At 38.8% G+C, this 13,830-nt stretch overlaps 1 protein-coding gene across 1 annotated transcript in view; it reads left to right on the top strand.

The window, feature by feature from the left end:
* The first annotated feature begins 1,858 nt into the window (after positions 1 to 1,858).
* The window catches only part of RYR2 (ryanodine receptor 2), a 547,432-nt gene continuing 535,460 nt past the window's right edge, over positions 1,859 to 13,830 (top strand). Inside the window, exons 1-2 of the mRNA XM_021696142.1 lie at positions 1,859 to 1,972; positions 2,541 to 2,660. Of these exons, the coding sequence (XP_021551817.1) occupies positions 1,859 to 1,972; positions 2,541 to 2,660 (234 nt within the window). The remainder of the gene's footprint in view (positions 1,973 to 2,540; positions 2,661 to 13,830) is intronic.

Genomic DNA, 13,830 nt, shown 5'->3' with positions numbered 1-13,830 from the left:
GCCTTATAAGTACGTCAGGCTAGGTTCTATCTTTCAAAGTGGAATCGTGATTGAACGTCGTAGTTAGCTTCTATCCTTGGTGGTGTGGCAGAGCGCTTTTGAACTTCATGTTGCTTTGTGGCCAGACACTCCATCACACAGTAATTTAGTGTTAAGGCACTAGATTAAAGGGACACTTGGCACAAGTGAGTTGGTTTTATAAGCTTAGTAGGGTAGTTCAGTATATTATTTATATTGGTTCCCTTCCCTAACATGGTTGGTATAGACCACATATTAATGAGCATCTCCACGTGTGCTCTCATTTCTGGTTCTGTCCAAAGCATACACTTGCTTTAATATTCAGCTGTTACTGATTGCCTCCAAGCTCTTGTAAGAGACTGCTCACCTGTCTCCTGGGATCTCTGTCCTTTCTGGGACCCATTGGGCATCCTAGCTCCTCAAATCCACTGGTTGAAAATGTAGAATCAGCCCCACCCAAGCCCAGCAGAACCAGAATCTGCACTTCAGCAGGTGATTGGATGCGCATTAAAGATTGAGAAGTACTTTTCTAGATAACAAACGTAGTAAAAGAATCAGTTGAGCCTCTAGAAGCAGCATGGGGCCGAGGACTTTGAGATTCAGATAAATTAGGTTGAATGACCAGTTCTTAGACATATGTATGATCAGCCCTCTCTGTGAGCAACAAGTTACCTTGAGCCTCATTGTCCTCGTCGGTCTATGTGTGGATGATCTTTACATCACAGGATGTGGTGAAGAATAAATCAGTTAATGCCAGGACCGATATACACTATACTTCTTGGCAAATGTGATGTGCCCCCTCTTCTTTTGGGGGCTTCCTGAGTATCACGTTATTCTTGCCTGTCCTATACCTTTCTGTTTTCTCTTAATTCTCATTCTCAAACTGTCTTTAATGAGTGCATTAAGTAATTATTTACTAAATGGAATTTAGATGATCTCCAACATCCAGAGGAGCCCATTTTACCCAAGAGTGCAGTTTGCATGCTCAAGTTAGTTCCAGAGGGTGAGTGAGACAAGATAGTAAAAGACTGGGGGGATTTGGTAAGGCAATGAGCACATCAACACAATTTGGTTCTTTGTTATTAGGCTCCACATGTGGAAAACAAAATATCTTTGATTTTGCAGATTATATAAGCAACAAAAACCCTTCATTATTTTTATTACAGCCATGCTGAGCATGAATTAATATTCAGATGTACTTGTTATATGAAAATAATGCTATTTTTTTTTTTAGTGGATGACTTCTTAAATGTAACAATTGAATGTTCACTGGAAATTAATGAGCACCTGGAGGGAGAGTTGGGAGGTGATTATTAAGAGATTGGACTTTGCCTGTGACTGGTGCTGTAAGCCAGCTATTTGGTATTGCTGCACCGTATAGGAAAGAAAACAAATACTTAACATTATAAAGGTTTTAAATGCAGATTGGAGTTGTACTTTTCCATTTGATACAGCATATTCTTTGGGTCAACCCAAAAGGCTTGTTTTCTGCTTTTGAATTTTTATCACATCTCCTCACCCCCACTCTGCCGTTCTTCCATGATGAGGGTCTTCTAGGTTATACTTGATTGTCCCTTTTCTCTCCCATTCTAATTAAAGGGGTCAATGAATATATTTGTTTTTTGACTGCTTTAAGTGTCAAGTGGTTAGACTGTTTAGATAGTGGCTACTTAGAACTTGTTAAAGTGAGATATTTTGTTTAAAAATGACAATGCTATCTCCCACTTATTGTCTGTTGAGCGCCTTCTGCGTATCAGTCTCTATGTGACTCGTTTACCTTGTCCTTTTAGAGATTCAGTGCTTTGGCTAGCATCTTTAACCTGCTGATGGCAGAGCCAGGATGGCAGTCCAGCTCGAGCTGTCGCTGAGTCTCAAGTCCGTGCTTCTTGCAGTCCTCATGCTGCCTACACTGAGTCGTCCCATGTATCATCTTTCCCCTGGCATAACTTGCCCTGTAATGCTGCTTAGTTAATTGGAAACCAGTGTGGATTTCACAGGACTGAACTAGCAGATCCTCTCTCTGCACATTTTTAAGCACCCAAGGGTCCTTTGAAATGTGAACAGTGTGTGGATGAGCTGAGATGACTTTTCAGATCGATTTGAACCCAGGTGTTCTGTTCTTGACCTGGCTTCCTGTGCTGGTCCTGATGACACTTGATGTCAGACAATTTCTTGGTAATTCTGATGATTAAAACCGTGTGCGAGCGTGCTAACGTGGAGATTCTGTATTTTACCGTTGCTCATGTGGGTTGCCTCTGGGGATCAGTAATGATAGTGAGGAAGCTGTTGACTGCCTGAGTGACAATCAGCTCTTTCTCCCCCTTCCACCTTACCTTTTTTACAAGGGAAAATTCTCGAGGGATTGATTTTGTCTGGTTTTTCTTTTTTTGTGGGGGTGGGGACAGTTGTTACATTTCTCTCCGATTTTTAGTAGGCGCTAAAGTAAGTCTTCTAGGTCTGATTTAGACTGTCTAGTCGTGTCAAACCTCATTTTCTTTTTCTCTTTTCCTCCCCCTCTGCAGGATGACGAGGTGGTTCTGCAGTGCACCGCAACCATCCACAAAGAACAACAGAAACTGTGTTTGGCTGCAGAAGGGTTTGGCAACCGACTTTGTTTCTTGGAGTCCACTTCGAATTCCAAGGTGGGATAAAGCCTTTTGAGGCCTTTCAAGTGTTCGGGTTTTACTAGTGGTATTGGAGTTATTCATGGACGTTCTGTTACTGTGTGTGGAACAGATAAACTGAAGGGGATTTGAAAAATGTGCTTACCGTTCGTTAAGCAAATTTCTAGTTGAGCCTCTACTTTTTGCAAGTCAGAGGAGATTGTTGACAGAAATGAGACCGAGCTCTCACCCCCCATGGTGTTTATATTTTAGTGGAAAAGTAAACAAGTAAATAAGTGGTGTGATTTTGGAACTCAGGGCTATGGAGAAAGCAGAATAATAGGGTATAGAGTGATGGGGCAAGGACTCACCCTTTCACAAAGGATATTTGGGGAAGGCTGTCTGAGGCAGTGACACTTGAGCAATCTGGAATGAAGTGAGAGAGAGAGTGAGCAGTCCTGAGTATTCTGGAACATTGCAGAAAGAGGAACCACGTAATATAGGGGCCCCTAGTTAGTTCTCCTCAACTGGGACTGGTCATGGAGAGCTTCGAGGCATGGCCAGGAGTTGAGGTTTTGCTCTAGGATGAAGGGAGGCCATTGGAACCGGTGAGTGGTGCAATTTGATGTAGACATTGCAAAGATCATCTTGGCTCTTACGTGATGGAGGATGTTGAGAGAGCAAGCATGGAAGCAGGGAGATGGAAATCTGGATGGGAGCTGCTGGTTCTTCGGACTAGAGTGATGGTGGGGGACTTGGGGGAGATTGATAGCATGCCTTGGGGACGTACACGATGTGCTGAAAGATCCGACTGTGTGGAAGAAGGGAAAGAGGAAGATGTCTCATGGGTAGGAAGTCAACCAGAAATCAGTCCATGTAGTCATCTTTTCTGTAGCACTTTTTGGTCTATGGAGTCCTTTGACAGACAGTCTCATTCAGCTGCTGCTGTAAGAGTGTGTATAGTTCTTGCTATCAAATTCATTGTACAGGTGGGGACGTGGGAAGCTAATAGAGGTCAGGTACTGTGCCTAAAAGGCTTAATGTGATTCGAAGCCACAGTATTAGCAATGGTTTTTCACACTTACACCTTGGCCTTTTGGCTTCAAATCCCTGATTCTTTCCTTTATACCACAGTACCTCTTTGGTTATTCTGTGAAAAAATACTGAGCAATGTATACATATGATTCATTTATTATAATAATTCAATGCCAGGTAACATGATTAACATTGTAATAGTGGGTGGCAAAACATTATGTGTTTTATAGGCTGGGTTAGATTTATTTTTGATTCGACAAGTATTTATTGAGCATTCTCTTTGTACAAATTACGGTGATAGGTATTACTTGTGAAAAGTATTCTTAAGAGGAAGATATTAAGCATTTTAACATTTAGCACATTCCCTGTGGTTTCTGATATTCTGTAGTGCCTAGAACCAGGCACCATTTAGCTGGCTGGTTTTTGATTTTCACATTATGTTGAACGCTGTGCTGGCTATTGTTCTCTTGTTCCTTTAATGTAAGAGCTGTTTTCCAATACTAAAAGCAAATGCTTCTGATTTGTAGTAGGCATATCATGCGGCAATCAAGGCGTTGATTAGGGCTAGGCATCCGTTTAAACTGGTTCCTTTCTAGGAGGGTCACTTGACAGTCTCATTGTTAACTGATGATGATCTAGCAAACTGACCATTTTGACCATTTTTGTTGTCATCCTATTTTATTCTTTTCTAGCATCTTTGAAAATTTGCATGTAGGATGAGATACTGAGAATGTTGATCAAGCATAGAATGAATAGCAATTGAAGTCCAGTAAACCTATTTGAACTTTTTTTTTTTTGTAAGTTCTTACAACATAAATATACTCTTACTCAAAAATCCCCTACTATGTCATTGTTTTTTGTTTTTTGTTTTTTCCATAGTTCCATTTGCTTTTGTTGTCCCTGTGCTATATTTCTTCCCTGTATTTCTCAGCTGGCTGAAATGCTGCTTGTCCTTCAAAGCCTATTTCAAATAGTCCCTCTTCTGGGTTGCTTTTTTCCGAGATCCCTGACTTCTGTTCTCTGCCCTTCTTAAGTGCTTTGTTTATCCTTCTGTTATGTTGGCAGTTGGGCTTAATTCTGTATAATACCTGCACCACTTTCTCACCTGCTCTCAGATACATACACCAGCTTCTGAATTCCCTGAGGACCAGAGCATATCTCATTTATTTTCTTATCTCTTATTGCTTAGTACCAGGCACAGTGCCTTGAACCAGTAAGTCATCCACAAAATTAAGTGGATCATTAAGTTTGAAAGGGGACCACCATTCTTAGCCCAATTATATCTTTTATAGACTTTTAATTTTCTCTAATTACAGAGAGTCAAAACTCTGGATCTCAGTTCATGTTTAAAATATGTAAGCCTGGGGGCACCTGGGTGGCTCAGTCATTGAGTGTCTGCCTTTGGCTTGGGTCATGATCCCGGGGTCCTGGGATCAAGCCCTGCAGTGGGCCCCCTGCTCAGCAGGGAGCCTGCTTCGCCCTCTCCCACTTCCCCTGCTTGTGTTCCCTCTCTCGTTTTCTCTCCGTCAAATAAATAAATTAAATCTTTAAAAAAAAAATATGTAAGCCTGGGTCCAGATGTGTTTTATGCAGATATATCTGGATTTGAGTTTCATTGGTGGAAAATGGGAGATGGCCCCTCTTGCCCCCCTCCGCCCCGCCAAGTTTGTTGTCTTCTGCATTTATTAAAAAGGTGGAGAGAACAAAGTTATTGGGGGCAGTGAGTAGTCAGTCACTGTAAATTATATACGTGTTCCTGGAAATGATCCCAGAAATGTCTTAAGCTACAGAATCTTTTAATCAAAGGCAGGACTGACTTCTTCAGAAGACTGTTTCATGTTCCTGGACAGCTCTTCATGCAGATTTCTGCCTGACAGAGGATGGTTCATAACTCCAACATAGGTTTTCCTGTAGAATGTGCAAACATCAAACCTGACGATATGTTTCAGTTAGTCATTTGTAAATTATATAATCATGGATACTTTGCATTCTTTATATGAATGACTTTTCATTTTCCGTCTTTTATGATGGGGATGTTGGACTTTTGCTTTTAGGAGCCTAGTCCCTTTCAGACAGACTGCCCTTGTTATCATTAAAATTTTGAGGGGAGATGAGAAGTTATCAGAGAAGCGTAGGTTCTCATCTCTGCGAATCCTGACATAAAAGCATTCAGGGCCTGGAAGATAGCAGAACCCCACATGCACAGACAACGTAGGATCTAGAGTAAACTAGATGACATGTAATCCCCACATAGGGTGTCCAGACGTGTACTGCAGAAGGTGGAGGAAAGGTTTCTGTCGTGTCCAAAAATCGGTTACACGTACTCCCGGAGGACATGGTGGGCCAGTGTGGAAACAGCAGCTGAAACCAGGGGGGGACAAGGGAGACATGGTAAAGATGAACCAGTGTTTCTGGAGCAGTCTTGGCCTATGACTTTTGAAACGAACCTGTTAAAACCTCCTAGACAGGCCTTGCTTTGAGGGGAAATGATTGAGAATCGAGTATGGATTGAGCAGGAGCAAAGGCTAGAGAAGCATCAGGTAAGGGGGAGGGAGGGAAACAGAGCCGAGAAATCTCATAGAAGAATGGTTGTGTTTTGAATACTGGGTGAAAGCAGAAGAATATGTTACTCTAGAGCCATATAGCTATAGAAGCTATACTGACCCACCCTCCTTTTCTATGAGAAAGTTCCTTCCAGTTTTATCTGTTTATCTGCTGTGTCTTTATTGCCTGTAGACATAATTCTGCTCCTGGTTGGTGTTTCCCTTTTTACTTTCCATAAATATATACCTACGTACACTGCACATACCGTACTGTATACATATAATTAATTATACAAAATATAAACCATTATATATACATACATGTATAATTTATACACACTATATATAATGATACCATACATGTATACATATAATTATCCTATATATAAAACCATTATGTATACCTTATAATTATATGTAACTTATGTATAATAATGAGTGGAGTAATCTAATTTATATTTATTTACATAATTATTTGCAGTTATCTTTTACATGTAATGTATATATGTATATGTAATTTTATATGTCAAAGAGACAGAACAAGGAGCATAATAGTATTTATAGGCAATACAAGTCCACCAGACTTAAAACTGTTACATGATGTTCCAAAACGAACCAAAAGAAATTCAGAGAAGACAGCTGCTCTGAGGGAACAGCATAGATTATAAACTCAAAAAAGGTGAGTAGAGAAGAAAAAGATTTGAAAAGAGCTGAAAGCTAACAGGACGGAATTAAAAATCACGGAGAAACTAACTTTAGAAATGGAGACTGAACTAGAAAGGACACGAGAGTGTATAAACCCATGGGTAGGGCACCTGGGTGGCTTGATGGTTAAGTGTCTGCCTTCGGCTCAGGTCATGATCCCAGGGTCCTGGGATCGAGTCCCGCATCGGGCTCCCTGTTCAGCGGGAACCTGCTTCTCCCTCTGCTTCTCTCTCTGTGTCTCTTATGAATAAATAAACAAAATCTTAAAAAAAAATAATAAACCCATGGGTAATGCCTTAAGAATAATAGAAGATGGAAAAGTGAAAACTTGTAAAATATATATATATATTATATATAAGCATATATTATATATATATATCCAAAATATATATATATATACACAAAGGAAATGAAGAGATAAAAGCGTGTGGGGAAACTTCCAGGTTCCTGTCCAGCATGTCAGACGCTTGGAGGTTACCACTCTGTCCTAACAAGTAAAAGGTTGGCAAAGTGAAAAATCAACAACGCTTCTTAGATCCATGAGGTCACAGGGCAAACTTGTACCCACCCCCCCCCCGCCAAATTGAAGAGACTGACAGGCAGGTGCGGAGAATCACAGCCCACGTGAGCAGCAACCACTGCAGGAGCCAGTGCTGGGTGGGGAAACCTAAATTGGAACTGATGAGTTGCTGGAGGCTCAGTGTGGACAACTCTAAGAGTTAGAAAATCCAGGGGGATCCAGCTGTGCAGGGGGACCCACGCTTTTGGGAGTCTTACCTCCTGGGGTTCTACCAGGTTCTCACAGCAAATGTTGGAGAAAAATTTCCTTGTGCTTCTGCCAGGGAGAGGGGAAAAAGAATCAGTTTGAAATAATCCAGAGTATTATGTTTTTAACAAGGTCTGCCCTCCAGAGAGACTGTTTTGCCAGAACGCAACCTGCTGGGATTGTATCAGTGAGTAACCCAACTGGGGGAAAGGAAATACCCAAGTCCAGCCCACTCTTGCCATCCTGTCCCACCTAAGGTGGGTGGAAACTGAGAAACCCGTGAAGTTCACAATCCAGAGGCACAGGCTCACTGAGAGAATGAGACTTAATAGAACCATAAAACACTTCCTCCTCCCATACCTTACCATCGCATTACTAAAGGCTTGTTTACTGCAATTCCCTTTACCCAAAACATCCTGTGTGTCTATCAAGAAAAAAATCACATACTAAAAGGCAACAAACACTGTTGGAAGAGACAGAGCAGGGATCAGAACTAGACTCAGATATGGCAGCAGTGTGGGAATTATCAGACCAGGAATTTAAAACAACTATGATTAATATGCTAAAGGCTCCAGTTCATAAAATAGACAGCCTGCAAAAACAGATGGGCAATGTAAGCAGAGATGGAATTCAAAGAAAGAAAATGCTGGAGAACAAAAACACTGACAGAAATTAAGAATGCCTTTGGTGGCTTATTATTAGACTGGACTCGGCTGAGCAAAGAATCTGAGTTTGAGGATATCACCATAGAAACCTCCAAAACTGAAAAGTAAAGGAAAATAAAAAAGGATTGGATTAAAAAAAAAAAGACAGAATATTCAAGAACTGTAGGACAACTACAAAAGAGCTCTAGAAACATGAAGAAAGGAATAAGAAGAAATATTTGAAACAATAATGACTGAGAATTTCTGCAAGTTCGTGTCCTACATCTAACCACAGATCCAGGAAGTTAAGAAGGATGAATGCAAAAACCCCACTACATATAGGCATATCATTTTCAAGGTACAGAAAATTAAAGGTAAAGAAAAAATCCTGAAAGAAGCTAGAGGAAAAAACAACTTACCTATAAAAGAGAAAAATAAGAATCACATCCAGTTTTTTAGAAACTATGGAAGCAAGAAGAGAATGAAATATTTAAAATGTTGGGAGGGAAAAGCTATCAACCTAGAATTCTGTATCCTGCAAAATTGCCCTTTAAGAATGAAGGAGAGAGGACTTTCTCAGAAATTGAAGAAATTTGTTGCCGGTAGACTTGACTTAGAAGAAATGTTGAAAAAACTCTTCAGCAAGAAGGAAGCTCAGAAACTTGAGTTTACGTAAAGGAAGGAAGGAAGCATTGGCGAAGGTAACATTAAAATTTTTTATTTTTCTTATTCTTAACTGATATAACAGATAAAAGTTTGCTCAGAGTAATAACAGCAACGCTGTATTTGCCTGTGTATGCTTACGTACAAGTGAAATGAATAACAGCAATGCTACAGAGGATGAGAGGGATGAATTAGGGTTATTTTGTTATAAGGTATGTCCACTATCCATGGAATATGAGTATAATGTTAAAGCGGATTTGGATTAGTTGTGAATGCATATTGCAGACTCTAAGAAAACCACTTTTTAAAAGTAAACCAAAAAAAGTAAAACTTATATGTAAAGGAGAGAAAATAAAATCATGGGAAATGTTCAGTTAAAGCCAGTAAAGGCAGAAAAAGAGTGGAAGACAAAAGTGGAAACAAAGAATAACGGCAACAAATAGAAAACATAAACTAATATGGTAGATCTTAATCCACTTACCTCAATAATTACTTTGAACATTAGTGGTTTAAATGCATCAATTAAAAGACAGAGCTTGTCAGACTGGATCAAAAATGACACCCACCTGTTTCTTGCCTACAAGAAACTTACCTCAAATATAAAGACACACAGGTTAAAAGCAAATGGTTGGAGAAAGATATATCATGCTAACAATAATAAAGAAGTAGGAATAGCAGGCTTCAAGGTAAGGAAAGTTATCAGGGATTAAGAACGGCATTACATGATTATAAAGGAATCTGTTCTCGTAACAATCCTTAACATGTATGTGTCTAACAACAGAGCATCAAAGCATGTGAGGCAAAAACTGAAAGGACTACAAGGAAAAATAAATGAATCCATTGTCTCAGGTGGACACTTCAACACCCCTTTATCAGAAATGGGGAGACCTAAAAGGCAGAAAATTAGTAAGGGCATAGTTGAACTACACAACACTATCAATCAACTGGATATAATGGGCATGCATGGTTTACTTCACCCAGCAATAGCAGAATACACATTTTTCTCAAGCTCATATGGACACATTCACCAAGATAGACCATATTCTGGGCCATAACATACAACTTAACAAATTTAAAAGAACAGAAATCCTACAATATCTGATCTCAGACAACACCTGAATTAAAATAGAAAGGTAAAAAATGTCAAAATACTTGGAGATTAACATGCTTTTAAATAACACATGGTTAATAAACCTATGATAAATTAAAGAATATATTTTGAACTAAATGAAAATGAAATCACAACCTATCAAAATTTGTGAGCTGCAGCAAAAGCAGTGTTTAGGGGGGGAAATGTAAAGTACTGAGTGCATCTATTGAAAAAGAGGAAGATCTAAAATCAATAATCTAAACTCCCATCTTAGGAAACTAGAAAGAGAAGAACAAATTAAATCCAAAGAAAGCAGAAGAAAAGAAAGAGAATTAGAGCAGAAATACATGAAATTGAAAACAGAAAATCAAAGAAAATCAATAAAAAAAGCCATTTAATTGAGAAGATCAATGAAATCAATAAGCTTCTAGCTAGGCTAATTGAGAAAAAAAAGAGAATACAAATTACTAATATCAGAAACAAGAGACATCAGTATAGATCCCATGAACATTAAGTAGATAATAAAGCAATATTATAAATCTGTGCCCACAGATTTCATAAACTAGGTGAAATGGACCAATTCCTTGAAAGACACAATCTGCTAAAATGCACAGAAGAAGTTACAGACAATCTGAATAGGCTTATAGTATTAAATTGAGTCAACAGTTAATAACTTTCCAGACTAAACGCAACAGGCCCAGATGGATTCACTCGTGAATTCTATCAGACATTTAAAGAAGAAACTGTATGGGTTAACGATAATCTCTTTCAGAGGATAGAAGCAGAAGAAATACTTCTTAACTCATTCTCTGAGGCCAAGATTACTCTAAGATCAAAACCTGACAAATACAAGAAAAAAAAAAAAAACTACAGACCAATACTTCTCATAAACATAAATGTAAATAAAATTATTAACAAATTGAATCAAACAATGTATAAAAAGAATTATATGCCATGACCACATAGGATTTATTATCCCAGGTAAGCAAGGCTGGTTCAAATTCAAAAATCAACCCCTATAAAGGAAAAAAGGAAAAATCACAGGATCATATTACTAGGTACAGAAATAGCATTTGACAAAATCCAACATCCATTTATGATAAAACCCCCCAGTAAACTAGGCGTAGAGGGGAACTTTCTCAACTTCATGAAGACTATAGAAAATCTATAGCTAACATCTTAGTAATGAGAAGCTTGAAGTTTTCTCACTAAGATCAGAAACAGAGGCTATGGTCTCTGAGAAACAAACCGAGGGTTCTAGAGAGGAGGGGGGTAAGGGATGGGTTAGCCTGGTGGTGGGTATTAAGGAGAGCACATATTGCATGGAGCACTGGGTGTTATATGCAAACAATGAATCATGGAACACTACATCAAAAACTAATGATGTAATGTATGGGGATTAACATTAACATAAAAAAAAAAAAGGAAACAAGCCACTCTCACCACTGATTTTCAACATTATGCTGGAAGTATTAGCTAATGCAATAAGATAAAGAGAAGGGGCACCTGAGTGGCTCAGTCAGTTAAGGTCTGCCTTCGGCTCAGGTCATGATCCCAGGGTCCTGGGATTGAGTCCCACATCAGGCTCCCTGCTCAGTGGCGTGTCTGCTTCTCCCTCTGCACCAACCCTGTGCTTGTGCACTCTCTTTCTCTCTTTTTTTATTTTTAAAGATTTTATTTATTTATTTGACAGAGAGAGAGCGAGAGCAGGAACACAAGCAGGGGGAGTGGGAGAGGGAGAAGCAGGTTTCCCACCAAGCAGGGAGCCTGATGTGGGGCTCGATCCCAGGACCCTGGGATCATGACCTGAGCCGAAGGCAGACGCTTAACGACTGAGCCACCCAGGCGCCCTGCACTCTCTTTCTCAAATAAAATCTTAAAAAATAAGAGAAGTAAAAGGCATACAGGTGGGGAAGGAAGAAATATAACTGTTTGCCGATGGTCTGCTTATCTATGTAGAAAATCTGAAAGAATCAACTAAATAAGCAGTTATAGCAATGTTGCAGGATACAAATTTAATATACAAAAGTCAGCTGCTTTCCTGAATACCATCAATGAACAACTGGAATTTGAAATTTAAAACACAATACCTTGGGGCGCCTGGGTGGCTTAGTCTGTTAAGTGTCTGCCTTAGGCTCAGGTCATGATCCCACCATCTTGGGATCAAGCCCTGCATCAGGCTCCTTGCTTAGCGGGGAGCCTGCTTTTCCCTCTGCCCCTTTCTCTGTTCATGCTCTCTTGCTCGGTCTCTCTCTCAAATAAATAAAATCTTAAAATAAAATAAAAAACACAATACCATTTATCTCAGAATGCAAAAAAAAAAAAACAAAAAAAAAACACCTTAGTTATAAACCTAAGAAAATATTACAAGATCTGTAAGATAAAAACTATAAAACTCAGGTGAGAGATAGCAAAGAAGAGCTAAATAAATGCAGAGATATTCTATGTTCGTGAATAGGAAGACTCAGTATTATCAAAATGTTAGTTCTGTCAGACTTGATCTGTAGATTTAATGCAATGCCTATCAAAATCCCAGCAAGTTATTTTGCAGATATTGACAAACTGTTTTTGAAGTTTATTTGGAGCATCCAAAGACCCAGAATAGACAGCATAATATTGAAGGAGAAAATGAAGTTGTCTTAAAAACTAGAGGATTAAAGATTGACAGTGTGGTCTTGGTGAAAGAATATACCAGTAGATCAGTGGAACAGAATAGAGTCCAGAAATAGACTGACAAATACAGTCACTGATTTTTGTCAAAAGAACAAAAGGAATACAATGGAGCAAAGGCAGTCTTTCTAACAAGTGGTACTGGAATAACTGGACACCTTAGTGCAAAAAAAAAAAAAAAAACTAGAAGACGTGATACCCTTCACAAAAGTTAACTCGAAATGGATCGTAGACTTTAAAATACAAAACTATAAAATCCTAGAAAATAACATAATAAAAAACCTAGGTAATGTTGGATATGGTGATGACTTTTTAGATAAAACAGCAAATGTACAACCCATGAAAGAATAAGTTAGTAAGCTGGACTTCATTAAAATTAGAAACCTGTGTTCTGGGGAAGACAATGTCAAAAGAATGAGAAGATTAGCCTTAGACTGGGAGAAAAAACTTGCAAAAGATACTTCTAATAAAAGACTGTTAACCAAAATATCAAAAGAACTCTTAAAACTCAAAAGTAAGAAATAAACTGATTAACAAATGGGCCAAAGACCTTAACAAGCACCTCACCAAAGAAGATATCTATATGACAAATCAGCACATGAAAAAATGCAGCACATGATATATCATTAGGGCAGTGCAAATGAAAATGAGATACCACTAGACCTATTAGAATGGCCAGATTCCAGAACACTGACACCACCAAATGCTGGTGAGCATGTGGAGCAATGGGAATGGTTCAGCCACTTTGGAAGACAGTTTGGTGGTTTCTTACAAAACTAAGTATACTCTTACCACAATCCAGTGATTGTGCTCCTTGGTACTTACCCAAAGGAGTTGTAAAACTTACATACACACAAAAACTTGCACATAGTTGTTTATAGAAGCTTTATTCGTAATTGCCAAAACTTGGAAGCAATCCAGATATCCTTCAGTAAGTGAATGGATAAATAAACTGTGCTATATACAGATGATGGAATATTATTCATCATTAAAAAGAAATGAACTATCAAGCCACAAAAGGACATGAAGAAAATTTAAATACCTACTAATGAGTGAAAGAGGCCAATCTGAAAAGGCTATGAACTGTATGATT

The sequence above is a fragment of the Neomonachus schauinslandi genome, chromosome 6, assembly GCF_002201575.2.
Source record: "Neomonachus schauinslandi chromosome 6, ASM220157v2, whole genome shotgun sequence".
NCBI classification, from domain to species: domain Eukaryota; kingdom Metazoa; phylum Chordata; class Mammalia; order Carnivora; family Phocidae; genus Neomonachus; species Neomonachus schauinslandi.
Note: the sequence above shows the minus strand (reverse complement) of the source record. Positions and strands in the feature narration are given on the sequence as shown.